The sequence below is a fragment of the Acinonyx jubatus genome, chromosome D2 (genome assembly GCF_027475565.1).
Source record: "Acinonyx jubatus isolate Ajub_Pintada_27869175 chromosome D2, VMU_Ajub_asm_v1.0, whole genome shotgun sequence".
NCBI lineage: Eukaryota > Metazoa > Chordata > Mammalia > Carnivora > Felidae > Acinonyx > Acinonyx jubatus.
The window spans coordinates 55,061,211-55,083,756 of NC_069393.1; the positions used below are offsets into that span (position 1 = coordinate 55,061,211).

The window sequence follows — 22,546 nt, forward strand, 5'->3', positions numbered from 1 at the left end:
TAGCATTATAACAAATAGCCTGGGAAGTATATCGTGGCACAACTGTGGGAGGCCTCCTGGTAAGATTAATATGGAGAAGTGGACTGTAAAGCTATTTTGCTACTTTCCAGAATTTCCAGGTAAAAGATGGATGGTGTGGGAAAAGGACGTGGGCTGGAGACCTGCCTTTGCTCCTCAGGAGCAGCGTGACTAGCTACCTCACAATGCTTCTGGGTCAGCCTCATGAGACAGGCTAAGCCCTTCCTCCCAGGGTGGCTGTGATGGGTGACAGGAAGCAAGGATGCCAAGCACTCAGCATGGTGCCTGAGAGCAAGCGGGAGATGGGAACCCCTCAGTGGACAGGGGACAGACATAGCATGGTGAAGACACTCCACCAGGACTCAGAGACCCTTGTTCCAGGTAAAACGCAAGTCACCAACTGATACACTTATTTTCTCTCCTTATTCTGGAACAGTGGAGTGTCGAGTAGCTACTATGAAGTGGCCAAGCTCAAATATATCATAACAGACACACAGCAGAAACTGGGTCTGCAGGACCATGAACCCCAGAGGAGGGGACCATTAACCCAGGTGGGGACAGGGGTGAAGCCACAGAAAGTGGACAAGATCGTGTGAGAAGGAAACCAGCTACACAGGACTCAGGGGCTTACAAGAACCAGGATGGAACTCGGGCACTCCCGGCACCCTAGTGTGGTGCTCTCAGCCATCTTGTTGCCCCTCAGAGCTCGCTCATAACTGCTCGGGGAGGAAAGCACTGGCTCTAGCTGACACAGGCCACACCATCCTGCCCTGTGCCTCGCAACCACAAGAGCTGGTCTGTAGCACACTCAACAAGGAGATGTCGCCATCCATCTCCAGCTCCTGGCTCACGTCCCTCCCATCTGTACCGCAGAGCAGGTAGCCTAGCTGGAGGTCCTAGGACACCCCTCCACCGCACCCCTACCTGACCAGGTTGATGTGGGCTTTTTCCATGACCGTAAGCCAGGCTAGCAAGGGTTGTAAGTCATTCTCGCTGGGAACATAGTCATATAAGGCCTAGAGATGGGACGGAGAATAAGCAGATGACTGAGCAAGTGTGTTAACAGCAGCCTAATGACAATGACCCCTTCCCATCCCCACACACTAGCACGTCCCAGTGACAGGCCTGCACACGTGGCCCTAGAACTCACAGCCCCCTTAGCTTTCCCATGTCCTGCCTTTCTGGACTCCATGAAGCCCTTCCAGTTCTGCTCCTATGAGATCAAAGTCTCTAGAAGCAGTTAAGTAAAACTTAGGTCACACAACCTTATGGATCTCACAAAAGCCCCAGAGCCCTTCTCTGGAAAAGTGCATGGGCAAATAATGCACATTTTGCAAATAATTTGGGGGGTGTTTATGCCCTCCTTCCTCAAATCCATACAGGGATCCCTAAGTTCGAGAGCTTCTGTTCAAGGTGTGGGTTATACCACGACACAATACTGAAATAGTTTATTAAGTAAGTGAAGAGTCAGGGCCCACAGCTCCTGTGGACACTGATGTGGCTTTGGTGGCCAGTCTCCTGGATGCCTGCCTCCTGTCTGCTCATCTACTGGCCTCCTCCTCTGGGGCAGCCCATCCAGCCCACTCAACCTCACTCTGTAGACAAGTAACGTCTCCCCCATTCCCCACACCCCAACATTGCAATGCCCCTCCACCATCAGGCCTCACCGTGATGATCTGGGCGTTGAGCTCTGCTGACAGGGTGCCCAGGCCGGGCTTGGCGTGGAAGAGGCTATGAAAGGCCTGCATGGCACAGGCTGTCACCAGCTGGAGAGGACACGTAGGCTTAGTGGGGAACCGCAAAGCCCATGGCTGCCCTGGGCTCCTCAACCTCCTACTCTAGAAGCTGGGCTGGAGGGAGACCCAGGGCCCTGACCTCGAGCATGCCCCCCACACCTGCACACTCAGAGGACTGTCACTTCAGGAAGGCGTGGCAACCACTGAAAATTTTGAAATAATTTAAACAAAGTTAACAGAGAAACATAAAATATTTTTAACATAATAGGCTACAAAAGCAGACTATAAGTGGTGTACACACTATAATTTATGCCTGTATTTTCATGTTTTTATCTGTGTTGGTTTATCCAAAAAAAAAAGTCTGAAAGGATACACAGCAAGTTGTTCTGAATGAGTTTTTCCTTTTAAACAATGATCGTGTGATTTATGTGACGCAAACTTTAAAACACACATGCGAACAAATGCTACAAGAGGATACATAATGATTAACAGAATTCTGCCAGCATGACAGAAATGCAGAGAATCGTTTTCTGCATCTTTAAAGCCACTATACGGATCTGTTAGTAAATAAGCAAAAGAAAGAAAAAAGAACCGTGATTGTGACTGAAACAGAGCTCAAGCCGGGAGAGGGCTGGCGCCGTACCAGCCTTACCACAGCTCTCCCTTCCCCTGACCTGCTCCCTGAGGCCAGCTCCCAACGGGACCAGGACCGTGAAGAGAGCCTGGTCTATCCGACACCAGCGATGGCTGGGGTCCTTGGCTGTAGGTAAGAGCAGGGTTGGGATAGGGAGACCCTAGGCCCTGCTTCTGGCCTGAGCAGCAAGTTCCCAAGCATCAGCACCAGGGGCCCAGGTCTGAAGCTAAGCCCCCGACCCCGGCATGCTCCTCTGGCTCCTGGGCTGAGCTCACCACATGGCTCAAGGTCATGACCCTGAGGAGAGTCTCACTGCAGCTCTTCACCAGGCCTTCTGGGAAGCAGGGGAGCAGGTCCCTCAGCAGCGTCAGCAGGTGCAGCGTGGTGGTGGCCTCCTTGGAGCCTGGCACACAAGAGGGGGCTGAGCCTCCAGCCCATTCTCCGCGGCGAGCCCCGTCCTCCACCCCCATCCACCCTGCTGTCAACCTGGTTCCCACCTCCAGACTTCTCAATCTCCTGGACGCAGAACTTGGCGGTGGAAATGGCAGCAGGATGATGGGCAGGGGCTTTTTCACCAAACATGAACTCGCTACCCTTGAGGATCGAGCACACTCCATGCTGGGCAGCTTTCCGGATCTGAGGGGCAAGGAAAAGGGGCTGGGGCTGGGTCAGCACTCAACCAGCAGCTTCGGTGCTTGTCACAACCAACCGACAAGCATTGATAGCATGCCTCCTACATGGCCGATGCTGTGCCCAGGCCTTCCTGTGCGCAGACTCCTGAGCTGGGGAATGAGACAAACCTCGGCTCCAATCCCCGCTCTCCCACTAACTCAGCAAACGGCCTTGAGCAAGCCAAACGCTTCATCTCTGAGCTTCAGTGTTCTCATCTTTGCTACAGGGATTTGCTTACTCAGCCAGTCACCCGGCAATACCAAGTGTGCATCAAGCCAGGTACTGTGCTCGGAGCTGGCAGCCTGGCTGTGACCGGAACAAACGACTCACAACTGTACTTGGGAGACAGAAAACAAACATACACCAGAAGGTAAAAGTACTTTGCAGACCATACAGCAAGGGTTGTTACTTTTTATACAGTGGTCAGGAAAGTGTCACTGCAGTGAAGTGACATTTCAGCAGAGACCTGAGGAAAGTGAGGGAAAGAGCACCATGTACACACAGGGAAAGAGGCGTTAGCCTACCTGGGATGGTGTGCTGAGCACTGAGTGATCACGGACTGTTGCTACTATTATGTACTCCCTGCCCTAAATTTCAGGAGGGAACGGAGTGGCTGACCACCATTTACTGAGTGCCTGCTATAAGCCAGGAACCGCGCCAGCCTGAGAGGGACACTGGAGTCTCCACACGCCCTTGCAGCAAGGATGGTATTACTATCCCTACTCTATAGCTAGGAAACCGAGGCTGGGACGGGTTAAGTAACTTGCCCAAGACCACAGCACAAGCAGTAAATCCAGTGTCCAACTGAGGTTGTGGGACTCCAAAGCCCCACTCTGCCCCTTCCTGCCACTGCAGCTAAACTGGTCACTGACCAACGAGGCAGCAGAGACTCAGGAGGGCCGGACACTGAGCATCCCTCCTGTAGGACAAGGAACTGCCCCTCACGTTCTAGAGCTAAGCAAATAAGGCGTCAGAGGCAAAAAGTAGAACATCCAGGCAAGAAACCGGTCCTCAGGGCAACCTCCCCAATCCCATTCAGACAGACCAGCCCCAGCGCAGTTACCAGAGTGGCCACCGCATCCCCCTCCCATGTTCTGGGGGCCCAGCAGCCTCACCTTGGGCTTAGAGTGCACTGTGAAGCTCAGCAGCCCATGGTACACCTGCAGGGTCACAGGGTAGCTCCAGGCCTCCAGGTCCTGCTTCCTCAGAAGGGTGGCCAGGCAGGAGAGGACCTTGAAAGGAGAGTCAGAGTCTGTCAGCTTCACCCGCTTCAGCCAGGTGGGGAAAGAGCCCAGGTTTTCATCAATTCCAGAAAATTGCACGGGGATCCATCTGAGGTCCACATAGTGCCTATATCCTCCCTCCGCCGCCCCACCCAGGGAGTATCTAAGCTTCAGCCAAACCTGTGGGGCTCTGGAAGATGGCAGAGGGGAAACAGACCCAGACACTAACCCATCGGAGGGCAGAGGTGGAGCCAGTGCTGGCCTGAGCTGACATGATATTCATGAAGGCTTTGGAGGTATCAGAAAACTTCTTAATGAGCACGGGGCTGGGCACACTGTGGGGAGAGAAGAGAAACGGTCGGAACCCCAAGGGGCCTCCTAAAGCAGCTGGTGCAGGCCCAGCCCGGGTCTGAAGGAGGAAGCTAGACAGGAGGCAGTGCCGGCCCAATAATTCAGCAAGTGAGCAGTTCAGTGTGCTTTCCATGGCACCTGAACTCTGCGCCTCCGCACCTTCTTCACTACCCATTCTCTCTACCCACAAGGTGGGCCCTTACTAGCTCACCTCAATCCTCTCCTCACCTCCTCCCCTATCTGCAAGCCTCCAGGTATCCTGGTGCCAACATCCCAGCCCGTGCCTCCGGCCCCACTCACTGGGCAGGGCCACCCCCTTCCCAGGCACCAGTGCTCACACTCTGTGTACAACATCCCGAGCCACCCTGGGAGCCTCATCAGAATGCCACCTGATACTTAAGGTCCTGGTCTTTTTTTTTGCTGAAAGAGAGAGAGAGAGAGAGAGAGAGAGAGAGAGAGAGAGCGCGCGCGCGCGCGCATGCCCATGGGCACAAGCAGGAGAGGAACAGAGAGAGAGGGAGAGAGAGAATCTTAAGCAGGCTCCATGGCCTAGCACAGAGCCCGATGTGAGGCTCAATCCCATGAACCGTGAGATCACAACCTGAACCAAAATCAAGAGTCAGACGCTGAGCCCCCCAGGTACCCCTCTTGTTCTTTTTAACAATTCCCTCATCCTGTTCCTCCTGCCTGCACTCCTTTCTCCGTAAGCGACTTGGGATTCAAACCAGAGCCAGAACTCACCGCTTCAGGACAAGGTTCAGCAGGTAAGCAACAGCAGCCAGAGACTCAGGGGACTCCACTGCCTCCATTGTTGTCATCTGAGGGCCAGACCACAGGGGATGAATGGAAAATGTGTAAGCTGGGGCAAATGGGGTGCTGAGGACACCGTATGCCCAGCAGAATGGTTCTGACCAAGAACGCTGGTGTCAGAGGTTCAAATCCCAGCTTTGCCAGTGTGTGATTTAGGCTAGCAATTGAACCTTTCTGTGATTCAGGACCCTTATTTGTAAAATAGAGATAGTAAGTTGTGAGGTTTCACTGAATTAATATAAGTAAATCACAACATGCCTGGCACGTGACAGAAACCATACATTGCTATCTAATTTATTTCATTACTCTAGAGCAGGGGCTGGAAGGCTTTTTCTGTAAAGGGCTAGGTAATAAATATTTTAGGCTTTGCAGGCCATATACGGTCTCTGTTGTATATTCTTCTGTATTTGAACAATCCTTTAAAAATGTAAAAACCATTCTTAGCTCTAAGGCTGTACAGAAACAGGCCATGGCTCAGGTTATTCCCATGGGCTGTAGTCTGCCAACTCCTATTCCAGCAGTGGTTCTCAAACTTTTACACCCTTAACATTTTTGGAGAATTCCCCAAAGAGGTTTTGTTTACATAGGTTATATTACTGATACTTACCATATTAAAAATTAAAACCCAGAACATTTTAAAATACAAACATACGCAAGCACAATTAGCTGTCAGAATAATATCATCAGGCAGGCTGTAACTTCCAGAAAACTCCACATTACACTCATGAAAGAATGAGATGAAAAGGCAAATCATGTTCTAGTATTAGTATAGAAATAATTTTGATAGCCTAGCCCCACACAAAGGTCTTGGCCCCCTAACCCTGCCCCACCCCTGGCCACACTTCACCAACAACCACCACCAGAGTAGTGGATTCTTGTTCTAGAATGACAGTGTAGCAAATAGCATCAGCCTTATCAAACCCCCGAGAATGACAGCACTTTTGATGTGGTTTTTTTTTTTTTGTTATTTGTTTTTTGTTTGTTTGGTTAATCTCTCAGTCCAACATAGGGCTGAAACTCACGACCCAAGATCAAGAGTCGCATGCTCTTCTGGCTGAGCCAGCCAGATGCTCCTGAAGCACTTTCCTCTATTCAAGGATGTCCTGCTCTATCTCCACACACCAGGAGCACCCTTCTTCTCCCTACGGCTCGAGTCACCTGTTGTTGTGAACACCCATTCCCAAGTCACACCCACTCACCAGTGCAGCAAAGTACTCAGTCTCTGTCTCCTTCCCTCCCTGGGAGCGAATCACCTCAGTGACAGCGGCCAGAACAGCACAGATCTGCACGGGAGGGAGAAGGCACTTATGACATCTATTTAGATCTAAGCCTGTCCGGAGACTGGCCTCTTTTCCTTGCTCCCTCACAAACTGTTCTGACAAAGCCTACAGGTAGACAAGACAAGATGAGCTGCAATCAGAGCCAGGGGTACACACCATGAGGCCTAGCAAACAGGCAGACTCAGACATGTTTGCCAAAATTCCACCTCTAGGACTCGGGTCTCTTACAGGAACACCTGCAGAAAATTGCAAATGTTTATGTACAAGCGTGTTCACTGCAGCAACCAACTGGAACGATACAGCAGCCATCAACAGAGGATTAATAAAGTACTATCACTACATGGTAAATAATGGTAGACTCAAATACTACACAACTACTGAAAAGAGTGAGGAAAACACTACATTAATTTAGAAATACTGTTCAGTGGGGAAAAAACTGCAGAACGCGGCATATAAAGTATAATCAGGGGGCGGGGGCGCCTGGGTGGCTCAGCTGGTTGAGCATCCGACTTCAGCTCAGGTCATGATCTTGCGGTTCGTGAGTTCGAGCCCCGCATCAGGCTCTCTGCTGTCAGTGTGGAGCCTGCTTCTGATCCTCTATCCCCCTCTCCCTCTGCACCTCCCCCACTTGTGTGCTTACTCCCTCCCTCTCTCTCTCTCTCTCTCTCAAAAATAAATAAAGCCTTCAAAAAATAACAATAAAAATAAAATATGATCTGTAAACCTAACAAAATGTGGGTAAAAAATATACAAAAAAGTCTAGGACAGTAATGTTCACAAGAGGCTACTGAGCACTTGAAACATGGCTAGTGTGACTGAAGAACTGAATCTTTAATCTTAATATTTTAATAAATTAAATTTCAAAATAAGTATTTTAGTTATCGGAAAACACAGGTTTAAAACAACTTAGATACATGGATCTACTTTTGCGTCTATAAGTTTTATGAAAATATAGATTTAGAACTTGGAAATATGAACCTACTTTTGTGATTGTAAATTTTAGGACGAAATCAAGTACTTCCAAAGAAGGTTTAGCATCCAAATGGAGATGTAAGGGTAATATATACTCTAGATTTTGAAGACTTAATATGATAAAAATAATGCAAATCATCTCATTTTATTCTATCTTGTTTAATGTTTATTTATTTTTAAGAGAGAGATGTGTGTGTGAGCAGTGAAGGGGCGTGGGGGGAGCGGTGGGGGGCGCGGAGAGAGAGAGAACCCCAAGTTCTATGCGCGGTTCAAACCACAGGAGCATGACCCAAGCCAAAATCAAGAGTCAGATGCTTAACCGATTGAGCTACCCAGGACCCCAAATCATCTCATTTTATATTGATTATATGGTGAAATGATAATACTTTACATATATTAACTGTATTATTAAGGTTAATTTCATTTGCTTCTTTTTACTTTCTTTTAACATGGCTACTAAAAAATTTACAATTAAGTGTTGTTGGACAGTGCTGGGCCAGGTAGATACATGATGACCATCAACAGTAACTACCACGAAGGAATTAAGTGGGGAGAACAACTTTCACATTTTATTCTACTCACTTCACTTTGGTACCATTTACAATTTTGACATCTTTCAATGTAAAGTGAATATAAATATGTATAATTTAAAAGTATTAACTAAAAACGACAAATAAAATGTAGCTCTTGTTAGATAAAACACTTCCTATCCATTGTTATTCAGCATTAATTTACTCAACAAATGTTTCTTGAAACTATTCCATGTAAAAAGTCCTGTATTAGGTATAGTTGACGAGATAAGTATTTGGAAAATATTTCTACCCTGAAGGACTTTACACTTAAGTAGGGGAGATGTTGTTGGACAAAAGCAGAAAGTGGAACCTGCCCTAGGAGAGCTAGTAAGTAGAGAACACACAGGGCAGGAGAGATGACGCATCATCCCAAAATACCAGCTGTCACCGGCAGCAGCCAGCCAGCACTGGAAGAAAATAAAGAGACTGAGTCTGACTCCTCCTCACCATCCCGAGTTCTCCTGAACCCTCCCCCCTACCTCCTTGTGGGCAGCCGAGTTGGACTCCCAGAAGCGTTGCACTTTGCTGAAGGTGACATTTGTGCAGTCGGAGAGGCCGCTCAGGAAGGTGGCCGAGGACTTCTCCGTGAGAGCGGGGGCCACCTCTTCTTCCATGGCCGTCTCAGGGGCTTCGCTTTTGCCCAGACGCAGGGACCCTGACTGCAGCTCATTATGCAACTTCACCGCATCAACTGTCAAGTCGCTTTTTCCTGAAAACCGGAGGCACGGGTGAGGCCCCCACTTCTAGCCGAACCTCCTTTTGGCTAGGATCCACCCATACGACAAAAACTAGCAGAGTCCAGGCCCCCAACTCGAGAGACTCATTCTGAACATGGCCTGCCTCATCAGCCCACCCTACGTCCTTAACTTAGCAAACCCAGATACGGAACCCTTCAGGTAAGTTTCTGCTCCCGCGTCCCGACGTTATAATATGCCGATGGGAGTCGACCGGGGTGGGGGACAACACGCAGGGGCTTGGGAAGTAAATGCACTTTGTGAAAGCACTTTGTAAAGAGACACTCAAAGTTAATTATAGCCGAGTCCCAACTCTTGACACCCGTGGAACCCTGGGCTAGTCATTTCCCTATTAAAGACTCAGTTTCCGCATCTGTCTAATGGGGAGAGTGGGCCTTTACTTCAGGCTACACATCCGACGTTCTAGGAGAAGAAAGGTTCAATGCCTGGACCCCGGAGCCTCCTGAGAGGCCCAGACCATCAGACCCAGGCCCGCTAAAATCCCGCCGCCAGCGTGCCGGGGTCCCGACCCCGCTACCTGAAGGCCGGCTGAAGAAGCGGCTACGGGCGGCCTGGCGGTGGCGGCAGATGGCAGGATTGCTGTCGCTACTATGGCCTTTCTTCCAGCGTTTCAACTTGGCCGAGACACCGGAAGGCAACTTCCCAGAACGACCCATGTCTTCTAAACCCGGACCGAGATTAAAGCACCGGCTACCGGGACCCTGGAAACACGCGCAGGACCCACGTGGACCCGTAGACGGCTTCACTTCCTCTTTCTCTGACGTAACTTCCGGAGTTGCGTCTGTTACTATGGCAAGACAGTCAACATCCGGTTTTACAGTGCCTCCAGGCTCAGAATCCCTGAGCTGCTCAGAGAAGGTTGGTAGCTAGGGAGTCCCTGGGGCTTCTACTCCAGGGCCACGGTTCTCGGCCACCGGAGTGGGCCTTATAAAACTAGAATTCTTTTGCAGGTTAAAAAACAAACGTATATTTATATAATTTTTTTGTAATATCTAATTTCGAAAGTAACGCGCGGAAACAAATTTCTTTGAAAGAGTCATAACCTGGCCAAACCAGAATGAGTGAAATCTTTTGTCCCAAACGAGAAAAAAAGCAGCCGGTGATGCTCTAAACCCAGTTAGTTATTTTCGTTTGGTACTGGGGATACCCAGTTGCTAAAACCACCTTCCCTCATGGCAGCACTCAGTCCCCTCTCGTTATTCTCTTCTAATGCAATGTCAGAACCAGCAACCACTCCTGCATTGATTTCCACTTCCCTCCGACCCTCTCCAAAATCTTTTAGCTGGAACCCAAACCTTAAAAAGATACTTTCCTCTCTTGTCTTGGGGTGCAGCATTTCAAGATTCCTCCGGAATTCCCTCCCCCACTCCAAATCAACAAACCTGATTTTGTGAAACTATGACTGGATCCTGGTGAGTTTATTTTGTTGTTGTTTTTAAGTAGTCTCACACTCAACGTGGGGCTTAAACTCACTACTCAGGACCCTGAGATTAAGGGTCGCACACTCTACCAACTGAGCCAGGCTAGTGCCTCCCAGGTGAGTTTTTTGTTTTGTTTTGTTTTGTGTTTTGTTTTTTGTTTTTTTTTTGTTTTTTTTTTTGCTGATTAGGCTTCATGCATTCATTTTACAAACATTTTTTAGCTCCCACTGAAAAAGACACTTCAATAAGTCAATCTTCCGAATGAAGCACAAGTTGACAAAGTTTTTGTATACAGCTTCTTTTGCCTGGTACAGTGTGAATTTTTCCCCTGGTTTTGGTCTAAATGTTTGGATCCCTGCAAACTCCATCTGTTGAAATCCTATCTCCCAAAGACAATGGTGTTAGGGGAAATAACACCCCACAGGTTGGACTTTGGGAAATATTTAAGTCATGATAGTGAAACCCTCTTAAATGGAATTTGGTGTCTTATTTTTTTAAATTTATTTTGAGAGAGAGTATGTGTACACACAAGTGAGAGACAGGCAGAGAAAGAGACAGAGAGAATCCCAAGGAGGCCCCATGCTTAGCACAGGGCAGGAGACCCAGGCACCCCTAGAATTGGTGTCTTACAAAAAGATTCAAGAGTGATCCCTAGTCCTTCCATCATGTGAAGACACAGCAAGAAGGAGCTGGCTATGAACCAAGAAATGGACCCTCACCCAACCATGCTGGCACTCTGACCTTAGACTTCCAGCCTCCAGAACTGTGAGAAATAAATTTCTGTTGCTTATAAACTATCAACCCTATGCTATTTTGGTATAGGAGCCTGAACAGACTAAAGACATCCTTTGTTCTTAAATATCCTTTTGCAAAATTGTTCTCACAGCTGATTGCAGCTGATCTGTAGCTTGTGAGAAACATAGATCCACCATATAAATTCCATGAAGACAAAAGTTTTGTCCTTGTCACTTCCTCTCCTAGGACCTGGAAGAGCGCCTGGAAAATAGTGTAGGCACTCAACAAATTACTGTTGAATGAATGAATGTGTGTGTTGTGGAGGAAAGAGGGAGGACTAAAACGGGCACAAGTTCAATAGGGTCTCAGGTCTTTCTTTTTAATGTTTATTTTATTTTGAGAAAGAGAGAGAGAGAGAGCAGGGGAGGGGCAGAGAGAGAGGGAGAGAGAGATTCCCAAGCAGGATCTGTGTTGATCAGCGGGGAGCCGGATCTTAGAAACCATGAGTTCATGACGTGAGCTAAAATCAAGAGTCTGATGCTTAACTGACTGAGCCACCCAGGTGCCCCTCAGCTCAGGTCTTGACCTCAGGGTCATGAGTTCAAGCCCCACATTGGGTTCCATGCTGGGCATTGATTCAAGGATAAATGTAAATACCAATAACTGTAATTAGTCTTTACTTAGCCAAACTGAGTTGGTCTTTGACCCCATAGATAGAAACACAAAGCTCAAAACATACATTTCTGGGGGAGTTAAGAAGTACCAAAAGTTGAGCTTTGGTCAAAGAACCAAAGAGCTAAGAATGGAGAGTAAAGGGAAGGCCAGGATGAAATTCATGAAACTGCAGTGTTGGAGCTAGAAGCAGACACCTGAGGGGTCATCAAGATCACAGGTCATAGGTCACATGCCAGTCAGGGTCAATACTTTTACTGCTCTGCAGTAAAGCAAGTACAATCCAGTGATGTTGATGTTCAAATGCTCTTTCTTTTACAAAGCAATAGTGAGACTAAATGGAAGGGTTTTTTTTCTTTTTTTTTTTTTTTACCCCAAACACTATGATTTTCCAAAATGAAGAGTCGACAAACTTTTGTCAGGTCTTCTTTTTTTTTTTTTTTTAACTTTTTTAACGTTTATTTATTTTTGAGACAGAGAGAGACAGAGCATGAACGGGGAAGGGGCAGAGAGAGAGGGAGACACAGAATCGGAAGCAGGCTCCAGGCTCCGAGCCATCAGCCCAGAGCCTGACGCGGGGCTCGAACTCACGGACTGCAAGATAGTGACCTGAGCTGAAGTCGGACACTTAACCGACTGAGCCACCCAGGCGCCCCAATGTCAGGTCTTCTTTTAAAAACAAGTTTATTGGGCGCCTGGGTGGCTCAGTTATTAAGCATCTGGCTTCTGCTCAGGTCATGATCTCATGGTTCATGAGTTAGAGTCCCACATCATGTAAGCACGAGCCCCAATTTGGGTAATCTCATGCCCTGCCTCCAGTGAGCCCTGCTTCTCTCTCCCTCTCTCTCTGCCCCTCGTGGGATTTTGCTCTCTCTGCCCCAGCTCACTTGCACTCTCTCTAGAAAAAAAAAAAAAAAGTTTACTGTTGTGTAAAATTCAAAATATCTGTAAGCCAATTTTCATTGGAATATCTGTGCCAACTCTTCATTTTGCCAAGTACAGAAAAGGTGAAGTGATTTGCACAAGTTTCCATGGCATGGTAGCTTATTTGATGAGACACAGAAGTAACTGTAAAGGAAAAGATTGATAAACTAGAGTACACTAAACGTAAGAAATTCTGCTCACAAAAAAGACACCACAATGAGCACTAAGAGGCAAGCAGGAGTGAGAGAAGATATTTGCAATACATAAAACTAACAAAGTATGGCAGAGTATATAAAGAAATCCTACACATCTAAGAACAAGGCAGACAATCCAATAAGAATGGACAAGAGACCTGAACAGGCACTTCACCAAAGTGAATATTCAAATGGCCAATTAACATATGGATGCTAATAACTGATGCTTAATCTCATTAATCAACAGAGAAATGCAAATTAAACCCACAATGAAGTGCTACTATGCACCTACCAGAATGGCTGAAATTAGAAAGACTAGCAATACTCAACATTGGTCAGGATGTGGAGCCACTGGCCACATATGCGACTGGAGGGAGGAGCAACTGATACGCCCACTTTTGTGTGGTGGTTTCTAGTAAAACTGAATGTATGCCTTTTCTGTAGTCCAATTCACTTCTGGGTATATACTCTACAGAGATGTATACTTATATGCATAAAAGACATATATGGTAATGTTCATAATAGCCAAATATTGGAAATGATGTCATATACATCAACAGCAGAGTGGATAAATAAATTATGCTATATTGGTATCATGAAATAATACAATATCCAATTGTATACAGTAATGAAAACAAGCAAACTACTGCTACATGCAACGGCATGTATGGTCTAAATTGAGAAAAAGACTCCAGACACACATGGAGGAACATTTTGCATGATCCCATTTAGAAGTTCAAAACCAGGCTTTGCTAATATACAGTATTAGAACTTGGGATAACAGTTACCATGGTGGGGGTAACTGAGAGTGGGCATACGGGGTTTGGTAATATTCTGATTTTTTTTTTTAATTTGTTAAATGTTTTTATTTATTTTTGAGACAGAGAGAGACAGAGCATGAGCAGGGGAGGGGCAGAGAGAGAGGGAGACACAGAATCGGAAGCAGGTTCCAGGCTCCGAGCTGTCAGCACAGAGCCCGACACGGGGCTCAAACTCATGGACTGTGAGATCATGACCTGAGCCAAAGTCGGATGCTTAACTGACTGAGTCACCCAGGCGCCCCTGATTTTTTTGTATCAGAAGAGAATTTACATGAATGTCTTCACTGTGTCATAATTCATTATCTGTGCTCTTATAATTTGTGCGCTCCTCTGTATGTATGTTATTCTTTTTTTCTTCTTCTTTTTTTAAATTTTATTTTTTTTAATTTACATCCAAATTAGTTAACATGTATATATGTATGTTATTCTTGATTGGTTTACTAAAAAATAGAAACTGCTCCTGGAATGCAGAGCAAAGAGAGCACAAAGACTGAGAAGGTGTCACTGCAGAGAAAATAACTCAGTGCTGACTCTGGGCCTGCACTTCCAGTCACGGGAGTTAATACGTCACCTGCCGACAGAGGCCACTCCCGGGACACAGGCTGAGACCCAGTGGTAAGGCCGCGAAAAGGGAACTGGTGGCCTGAGGAGGAAAAGGAAACCGGGTTTGGAAACTGTTGTAAGCAACCTGGTGCTCATTACCAGGGGTCTAGATGTGGGCACAGTCACTGAGAGAAGACATAGAAAATGTTGGTTAAAGTCTGGTCTTACTTTACGCATGACGCTGAGCAGGGATTTAACCTCTCTGAGTGACCATTTCACATTCTGTAAAGTGGTGATAATACTGAACCCATCGGGCTACCCTGAGGATTCAATATAAGTGTGTTTATGTCAAAATAGGTACAACTCCCAAAATGTTAGTGGTACCTTGCGAAGGGTGTGGTGGTGCACCTTTGTCACCAGAGGGGGCTCTGCAAACAGCCAGTTAAAACTGAAACCCTAGAGAGGCAGCGATACCAGCTGAGTGGGCGAGGATTTTGCAGATCAGATTGGGAGATGAAGAGGCCCAGGCGGGCGGCGGTCTTCCCATCCTTTTCCCTTGCAACAGACACCTGCTGGCCTCCAAACTGAGTCTGCTACATTAATGTTTATTTTTGAGAGAGACAAGAGACAGAGAGAGACAGAGCTCGAGTGGGGCAGAGAGAGAGGGAGACACAGAATCCAAAGCGGGCTCCGGGCCCTGAGCTGTCAGCACAAAACTTGAACTCACACATTGCAAGATCATGACCTGAGCCGAAGTCGGACACTTAACCGACTGAGCCACCCAGGCGCCCCCGAGTCTGCTGAATTATAACTGGGTACGGCCTCGGGACGAACGAACTGTCTGGAATGGGCCGGGCCTCCATCCGGAAGCATGCGCTCAGAGCCTCCTCTGGAAGATGGTGTCAGGAGAAGGGACACAAGGCATCCAGAGGGCCTGAGAATACTTTCTCACATTCTGCACAACCACCTTTCACCTTTCTTATGAAGGACTAACTTTGCTGTCCATGAATTCCAACACCATCCTCCACCCAGAGGAATGAATTAGCCTTCTCTGTGATAATCCATACAATTTGTGGCTCATAAGGGCCACACACATTTGTAGAATGGGGCCTGTGCTTAGACCCTCTGGGTTAGAATCCAAGTACTACCACTTGCTGTCTGACCTTGAGCAAGTCACCTTACTCTCTACGCCTCAGTTTCCCTGAGCTATAAAATGCCAACCCATAGGGTTTATGAGAACTAAGTAAGATGATATGTGTAAAGTGCTTATTAGCACACTGCCTGGCACTTGGTGAGAAAGCAATAAATGTGAGCTCGCTATTATCCCAAAGCTCTTCTCGAGTTCCCAAACGCCTTCTAACCTATTATGTAACTGGGGAGGACAGAGCGGTATCCTCATTTCACAGATGGGGAAACGTGATTCCAACGGGTTCAACGACACCCCCGGTGTCCTACAGTTGGTCGATGGGCAAAAGCCAAGAGATCCAACCCTTAGCTAAGGAGCTCCCTCCTAACCACCGCTCTCAAAATTGTCTTGGAAGTTCGTGTGGAGGGCCAGGGGGCTGCCGCACCCAAAACACTCAGCCAAGGCCAACAGGAAAGCCATTTTTAGTCAATCAGGCTGTTATCTGTTATGACACTGGACAGGAGGAAAGGGAAGTTGAGGCTTAGCCTCTTACCCCAAACAAAGAGGAAGCAGATGGATGATTTGGGTGTTTAACTTGGGGCTCGAGTTCTGGGGGAGGAGGAAGGCTTTGTCGCCCTGGGGAGCCCATGGTGAGCAAGGCAGTGAGTGGGCTTACAGCCGCTCTGGAGGATTGTCCTAACTGCCGGAGCTGTGTCAAAACGCAGACTTCGGATGTATGTAGGCGAGTCTGTGTTTGGAGCCACATCCCAGGTGTGACTGGGGGCAGGTGACTGAACTTTCCAAGCCACAGTTTCCTAATCTGAAAATGGGGCTGCTGTTCTGAGGCTAAGATGAGATAATACATGCAGAAAGCTTAGCCCCAGGCCCAGCACATTGCTGCGACAGTAGGCTGCGCGTCCCTCATCTTCTGGTGCATTAACACACCATTTGGCCAAAGATGAGCTTTTAAGAAGAGCTTGCTTTTTCTAGACTAAGTCTGGGGGGATGAACAGATGGCCTGGTGCACAAAAGGGGACCCAGACTATGAAAAGGACTGAAGTCTGGTCATGGTGGATGTGCTCTTACTCAAAGTGGGGCCTGCCCCCGGGGTGGAGTCCACCCTTGTTTGCCATGTGACAGTAGGTGTCCATGATAGGCAGAAGGGAATATGGGTGAGCGGAGACCATGTGATTGCCACTCTAACCTGGCTTTCCGATGCCCCCAAATTCATTCTTACTCCAGAATTAGGCATTTCCCCGCTTACTACTTCCAACCCCCCATTCATGTCAGGGCCTCTGTATCAGGAATGAATTGTGCACAGCTGCTGTGACAGAGACCCCAAGAGACTGGCTTCATTAAACACACAGGATTAATTCTCCACATGCAGCAAATCAGGAGGTAGGTGGGCAAATCCAGGCTAATATGGTGGCTCCACAGATTCTTCAGGGTCCTGGGCTTCCTTTCTCTTTTTGCTTCACCCTCCGTGGTGTGTGACTTCTATCCTCAGTGTCACCTCATACTCCAAAGATGGGCCGCAGGAGCTCCGACCATCACATTTACAACCCAGGCCTAGATTGAGTAAGATGAAAGCAAGGAAGAGCCAAGAGGGCACTCCCAGCCAAGTCAGCTCCCTTTAAGCCAGTTCGGCTCACATCTGATTGGCCAGAATTTAGTAATTTGGCCAAACTTCACTGCAGAGGGGCTGAGAAATGTAGCCTTTTAGTGGGGAACATTGCAGCCCCCCCCCCCCCGGGGGCGTTCTATTGCTAAGGTAGAAGGGAAGAACTCATGGAGTAAGCAATGAGCAGCCTCTGGAGCTCAGCTAGGTGTTGGGAAGACTGGGTCTAAACAATTTTTTTCAGTTTATTTATTTTTGAGAGAGAGAAAGGGCCGGCGGGGGCGGGGGGGATGAGTTGGGAAGGAGCAGAGAGAGGAGACAGAGAATCCCAAGCAGGCTCTGCACTGTCAGCGCAGAGCCCAATGTGGGGTTCGAACTCAAGGAACCTTGAGATCATGACCGGAGCCAAAGACAAGAGTCAGACACTCAACCGACTGAGCCACTCAGGCACCCCTGGTTCTAAACAATTTAACTCAGTTACATGCCCACAAGTTACTCCTTGAGCACTAATTACTTGCAAGACACTGTGCTAAGCAAGCACACAGAGGTACATAAAGATGCTTAAAGACTCTTGTTCTGCTCTTAAGAAACTTACAGCTTAGCAGTGCAGACACAAGCACAAAGCCAACAATTCGGTCTCCTCCTTTGTAGATCGAGGATGTTGTACCTGGTTCTCTCCAGGACCCTGGAACTTTCATGCTCACTGAAGCTCAAGTCATAGAACTGCATTTTGCTTCTCTGCCTTCTCCCTGACTGTGGACCCCCTGAGGACAGGGGGCATGTCTGGTCCACTCTTGTGTCATCAGAGCCTACCTCAGTGTCTGGCATATAGTTCAATACATCTACTTGCCAAGTGAATACATGACATAATCAGAGGTCAGCTGGAGGCACAAGAGAGGTTCAAGTAAAGCTTTGGGGGACCAAGAAGACACCCTCACCTTGGGTGGCTGTCAGAGGGATACCTTTGATTAGGAGGCGACTTTCCAAAAGTGAAACTGGCAGAGTAGATTGGGAGCAGATCCTAAGGACATTGAGGGTCTGGAAGAAGAGTCTGGATCTTAATAGAGAGCTTTTGAACATTGCAATCTGGGAAAATACTTTTTATGCAGCTTGTACTTTGGGAGTACTGGTCCTCCATTTATTCAGCTGGCACACATTACCATTGAGTGTATTGGGCATTGCGGTGGGGACGAGGAGAGGGAATTAACATTTAATGGATGTCTCTGTGTCAGGGACTCTTGGTAGTAATAATAGCAACAACTGCCATTTATTACTCCTGGCAGAGCTGGGCACTGTGCCAGCACCTTGCATGCACGATTCTGCTGAGTCCTCACACCCACTCTGTGCAGTAGGTGCTGCCAGTTTTTGGAAACTGTATGATTACTTCTTTATTGTTAAGGAATCCAATTCTATGACTGTCGTGAAGCCCAGGCCAGGTTAACAGTGACTCGTCCTGGAGGTAATTCCACCCCATTCTGGACTTTGTGGATAGAACCACTGTCTCCTCCCTCTCCTTCAACTGAAAACCAGACTCGTGAGGTCTCCATCCCTGCCCTCCTGTTCCTGGAAGGTGCCAAGTACGGTTACCCACGTTTTACAAGAGGGGAATCCAAGGCTGGGAAAAGTCAAGTAACTGGCTTAAGTTCTCAACAGCATTAAGTGGTAGAGTTGGAAGTGTAACTTACTTTGGTTCCTAGGTCCTGTCCCTCACAGCCATCCGGTCACAAGGAGATAAAAGCAGGCCTAGTCCTGTGCAGCGCTCACAGGCCAGCTGGAGTGGCAGCAAAGGCACCTGGCAGTGACGATCAGTGCAGTCGTCCAGGTACACCCGGGAGCCGTGGGAGCCCCAAGCGTGGCAGGGTGTGGTCAGGCCTAGGAGGAGAGTCGGGGACAACTTTCGGGTAAGGTGACTGTCTTAGTCTGTTTGGGCTGCTTATAAACAGAGATTTGTTTTTCACCATCCTGGAGACTAGGATGCCCAAGATCAAGGTGCAGGCAGAGGTGCCTGGGTGGCTCAGTCAGTTAAGCCTCCGACTCTTGCTTTTGGCTTGGGTGATGATCTCACTATTCAAGGGTTTGAGCCCCGCATTGGGCTCCACACCGACAGTGTGGAGTCTGCTTGGGATTCTCTCTCTCCCTCTCTCTCTCTCTCTCTCTCTCTCTCTCTCTATCTCTCCCTCTCTCCCCCTCCCCCCCTCAAAAATAAATTAACATTTAAAAAAATCAGGGGGCAGGCAGATTCAGCATCAAGTAAGGGTCATTTCCTGATTCATAGACTCTCTCTTCTTGCTGTGTCCTCACACGGCAGAAGGTGCTAGGGAGTTCTGTGGTGTCTCTTGTGTGTGTGTGTGTGTGTGTGTGTGTGTGTGTCGTCCCCTTTATAAGGCACCAATCCCAGTCATGAGGGCTCTATCCTCATGACCTAATCACCTCCCATAGGCCCCACCTTGCAATATCATACATTGGGGGTTTGGATTTAAACATGAATTTGGGGAAGAGGGACCTAAACATTTAGTCCATTGCAGTGATGTTGGAGCTGAATCATGCAGGACGCGTCGGAATGGACCAGAAAGGTGTTGGCGGAAGCACAGCCACAGGGGAAGAGCAACTGCAAAGGCACAGGGGCCAGCAAGAGCATGAGATATTCGCTCTAGAGTCAGGCAAGACTGGAGTCACCGGGGCCAGTGAGAGACCACTGCACCGGCGCAGGCAAGAATGGAGGGGCTCTGACACAGAGGCTGTGGCGGTGGGACAGAGAGGAGGTGATGGATTGGAAAATGTATTTAGGAGGTAGAATGGGCAGCACTCACTGGTTGACCAGTTATGAGGGGTGAGCAGGGTTGCTGTGCACAGTTGTGCAAATTGTGGACTGTTTCGTTTCCCAGCCGAGGGATTGGAAATCCAGTCCTCGTTGGGCCCTGTCTAGAAGAGCTGGCTTTTTTCTAATTCACCAATGACACTGGAGCAATGGCCCTAGAAGTGAGGCTAAATTACTCCCAGGAAGGGGATATTTCAGAACATGTGTCTATGGAAGAGGCCACTTCTTAATGTCTGAAACAAAAAGCTGAATCTATTACTCACTTAAGCCGAGCAGAGCAATGCCTGAAAGGCGCGATCTCTTCGAGGGGAACTAGGATCTTCTATAAGGTGCTGGGAGGGGTGAAGGTCAGTGATGGACAAAGAGGAGGCAAAGTGTGGCCGTTGCTGATTGGCTGGCTCACAGAAGTGTGGTCACTGAGGCAAATTGTCATTGTTCAGTAAAACAGAGATGAACTGTCATCCATTAAATGGTTTAAAACCCTGCGCGATGGATACTCGTTGCCATGGCAACAGGACAATCTTTGGAAAATGAGAACATTTTTCCCCCCTCAAGTGACTGCTAGCTCAAACCATTCACCTTCCCAAGGGCGTTTCACTTTAACAGTGGGCCATGTTTGCTCAAGAGGATATATCTTCAGAGGATCTAGAGGCTGTTAGGGTGAGACCCCTGCCTGGTCCAGGCTGTGGCAAGAAGGTCTGGTGTCCATCAGCTCCCTCCAAGGTCTGGGGCTGGGGGTTCCCAGATGGGGATCAAGGAGAAAAATTGGTTGCCAGCCCAGGAAGGCCCTGGCCTCGGGGTCACATGTGAAGCCAGAAATGGGACCTAGGAGCCTGACTCCCAGTCACTTGCCTGGAAGGAGATGTGAGGTGCCTGTGGACAGAGTTTGGAGCCTGAGGCCAGACCTCAAAGTTTTTGTCCCTGCTGCCACCGAGGCCTCACCTTCACCCACCTTTAATTCTCTCAGTTGCCTCAGTAAGAACCACTGCGCTGGCCCAACCACACCCTGAGGGGCATCCCTGGAGCAGCCTGAGGAGATTCAGAGCCGCCCCAGAACTGCTTCCTGGCTTCAGCTTCCCGAGCTCTCCACCCACACCCCCTTCCCTGCCCTTGAGCAATGGCTCTTGGGGGGGGGGGGTAGGCTCTCACAGATTTTTTTTAAGCAGCCTTATTGAGATATAATTCACATACCATCCACTTCACCCATTTAAATTACATAATTGAATGTTTTTAGTTCACTTCACAGATATGTGCAACCATCACCACAGCTAATTTTAGAACATTTGGCCACCTCACAGAGAAACTCCATACACCTTGTTTCTCAGCTCCCAAGCCCCCAGCACTAGGCAAGCACTAATCGACTTCCAGTCTCTATAGATTTACCTGTTCTGGACATTTCACAGAGATGGAATCCTACATCGTGTCACCTTTTGTGTCTGCATATTGTTTCCAAGGTTCATCTAGGTTGGCATGCACCAGTGTTTCATTCTTTGTATGGCCGCAGTATGGACATACTACACATTTATCCACTCAGCAGTTGATGGACATTGGGTCGTTTCCACCTTTTGGCTTTTGTGAATAAGGCTTTTATACACATTTGTGTATGAATTTTTGTGTGGACATTTGCTTTTGTTTCTCTTGCGTAAACACCTGGCAACGGAATCCTGCCTCATATGGTAACTCGGAGTTTCACCACTTGAACTCATGTGGGTTTCTGATTGTTGTTCTTTTTTGTCCACATTGTTTAGGCTGGACACCCCCGAGCTGGCTCCTATTGTCACCTCTGGGAGACAGGCATTTCCTCCACTGCACTCAGAAGTAATGACAGCCACCGGCTCCCCTGCTCTATCCCCATCAAAATCCTTAGCAGGCGTATTAGAAACCTGGTCACCTTGCCCTTGGCTGACAGGTACCTCTAACAGCTTTCCTCGGTCGGTCAGTAAGGAGACACTAGTGCACCCATAAAAAACATTTCTGACAAATTTATAGAATGTCCTTGCACAGTCCTTAGAATACATCCCTCAGATCTCATACGGCTGGTTGACCCAGGGCCCCTGCTGTCACTCTGAAATCCCTCATGGCATTCAGACAGAAGCCACGCTGCCCATGGGCTGTCCAGCTGTGACTTAGTATCCCCGCGTCAGCGACGCAAAGGCAAGGACTGCTCTGACGAGTGATCTTGGCTTGAGAATTCCTCAACAGCCTTACTGAATTTCCTCAGAAATGTACTGCAGTCCAGATGCTTCCACCCACACAACCTTCCTTTCCTCCTTCCTTCAAGAGGGTCACGCCTATTCTGTCAGCCTGTCACCTCCCCATTCTCTGTCTCAGGCATTTCCCCTAATACATGTTATGCAAATCCTGTCTCACAACTGCTTCTCAGAGATCCTGTATTAACTAATACCACTGATCTCTGAGTCATTCACTAAACTTAATGTGAACTATTCCAAATAATAAAATGTCTGCCTGTTTTGTACTTAGAATTTAATCCAAAGAAATAGACTAGGAAAATAGTTCTATGGAAGTGAGGTAGAGGGTCAAAAAAGTTTGCTCACTGAGCAGTTTTGTTATCATAGTTCCCACATGCAGGGCCTAGAGGCAGAGGGCACCTCTCCTGGTTTTAGAGACCAGAGGAGTTCCAGAATCCAGAG

The 22,546-nt window shown here is 48.0% G+C and overlaps 1 protein-coding gene across 1 annotated transcript in view; it reads right to left on the reverse strand.

Moving 5' to 3' along the window:
• RRP12 (ribosomal RNA processing 12 homolog) overlaps positions 1-9,776 on the reverse strand; it is a 30,088-nt gene extending 20,312 nt beyond the window's left edge. Inside the window, exons 1-10 of the mRNA XM_027062744.2 lie at positions 9,541-9,776; positions 8,748-8,977; positions 6,644-6,727; positions 5,376-5,452; positions 4,513-4,618; positions 4,176-4,292; positions 2,886-3,024; positions 2,664-2,791; positions 1,686-1,784; positions 943-1,034 (exon numbers count right to left, since the gene is read on the reverse strand). Coding sequence (XP_026918545.2) covers positions 943-1,034; positions 1,686-1,784; positions 2,664-2,791; positions 2,886-3,024; positions 4,176-4,292; positions 4,513-4,618; positions 5,376-5,452; positions 6,644-6,727; positions 8,748-8,977; positions 9,541-9,679 — 1,211 coding nt within the window. The 5' untranslated portion in view covers positions 9,680-9,776. The remainder of the gene's footprint in view (positions 1-942; positions 1,035-1,685; positions 1,785-2,663; positions 2,792-2,885; positions 3,025-4,175; positions 4,293-4,512; positions 4,619-5,375; positions 5,453-6,643; positions 6,728-8,747; positions 8,978-9,540) is intronic.
• Positions 9,777-22,546: the final 12,770 nt, after the last annotated feature.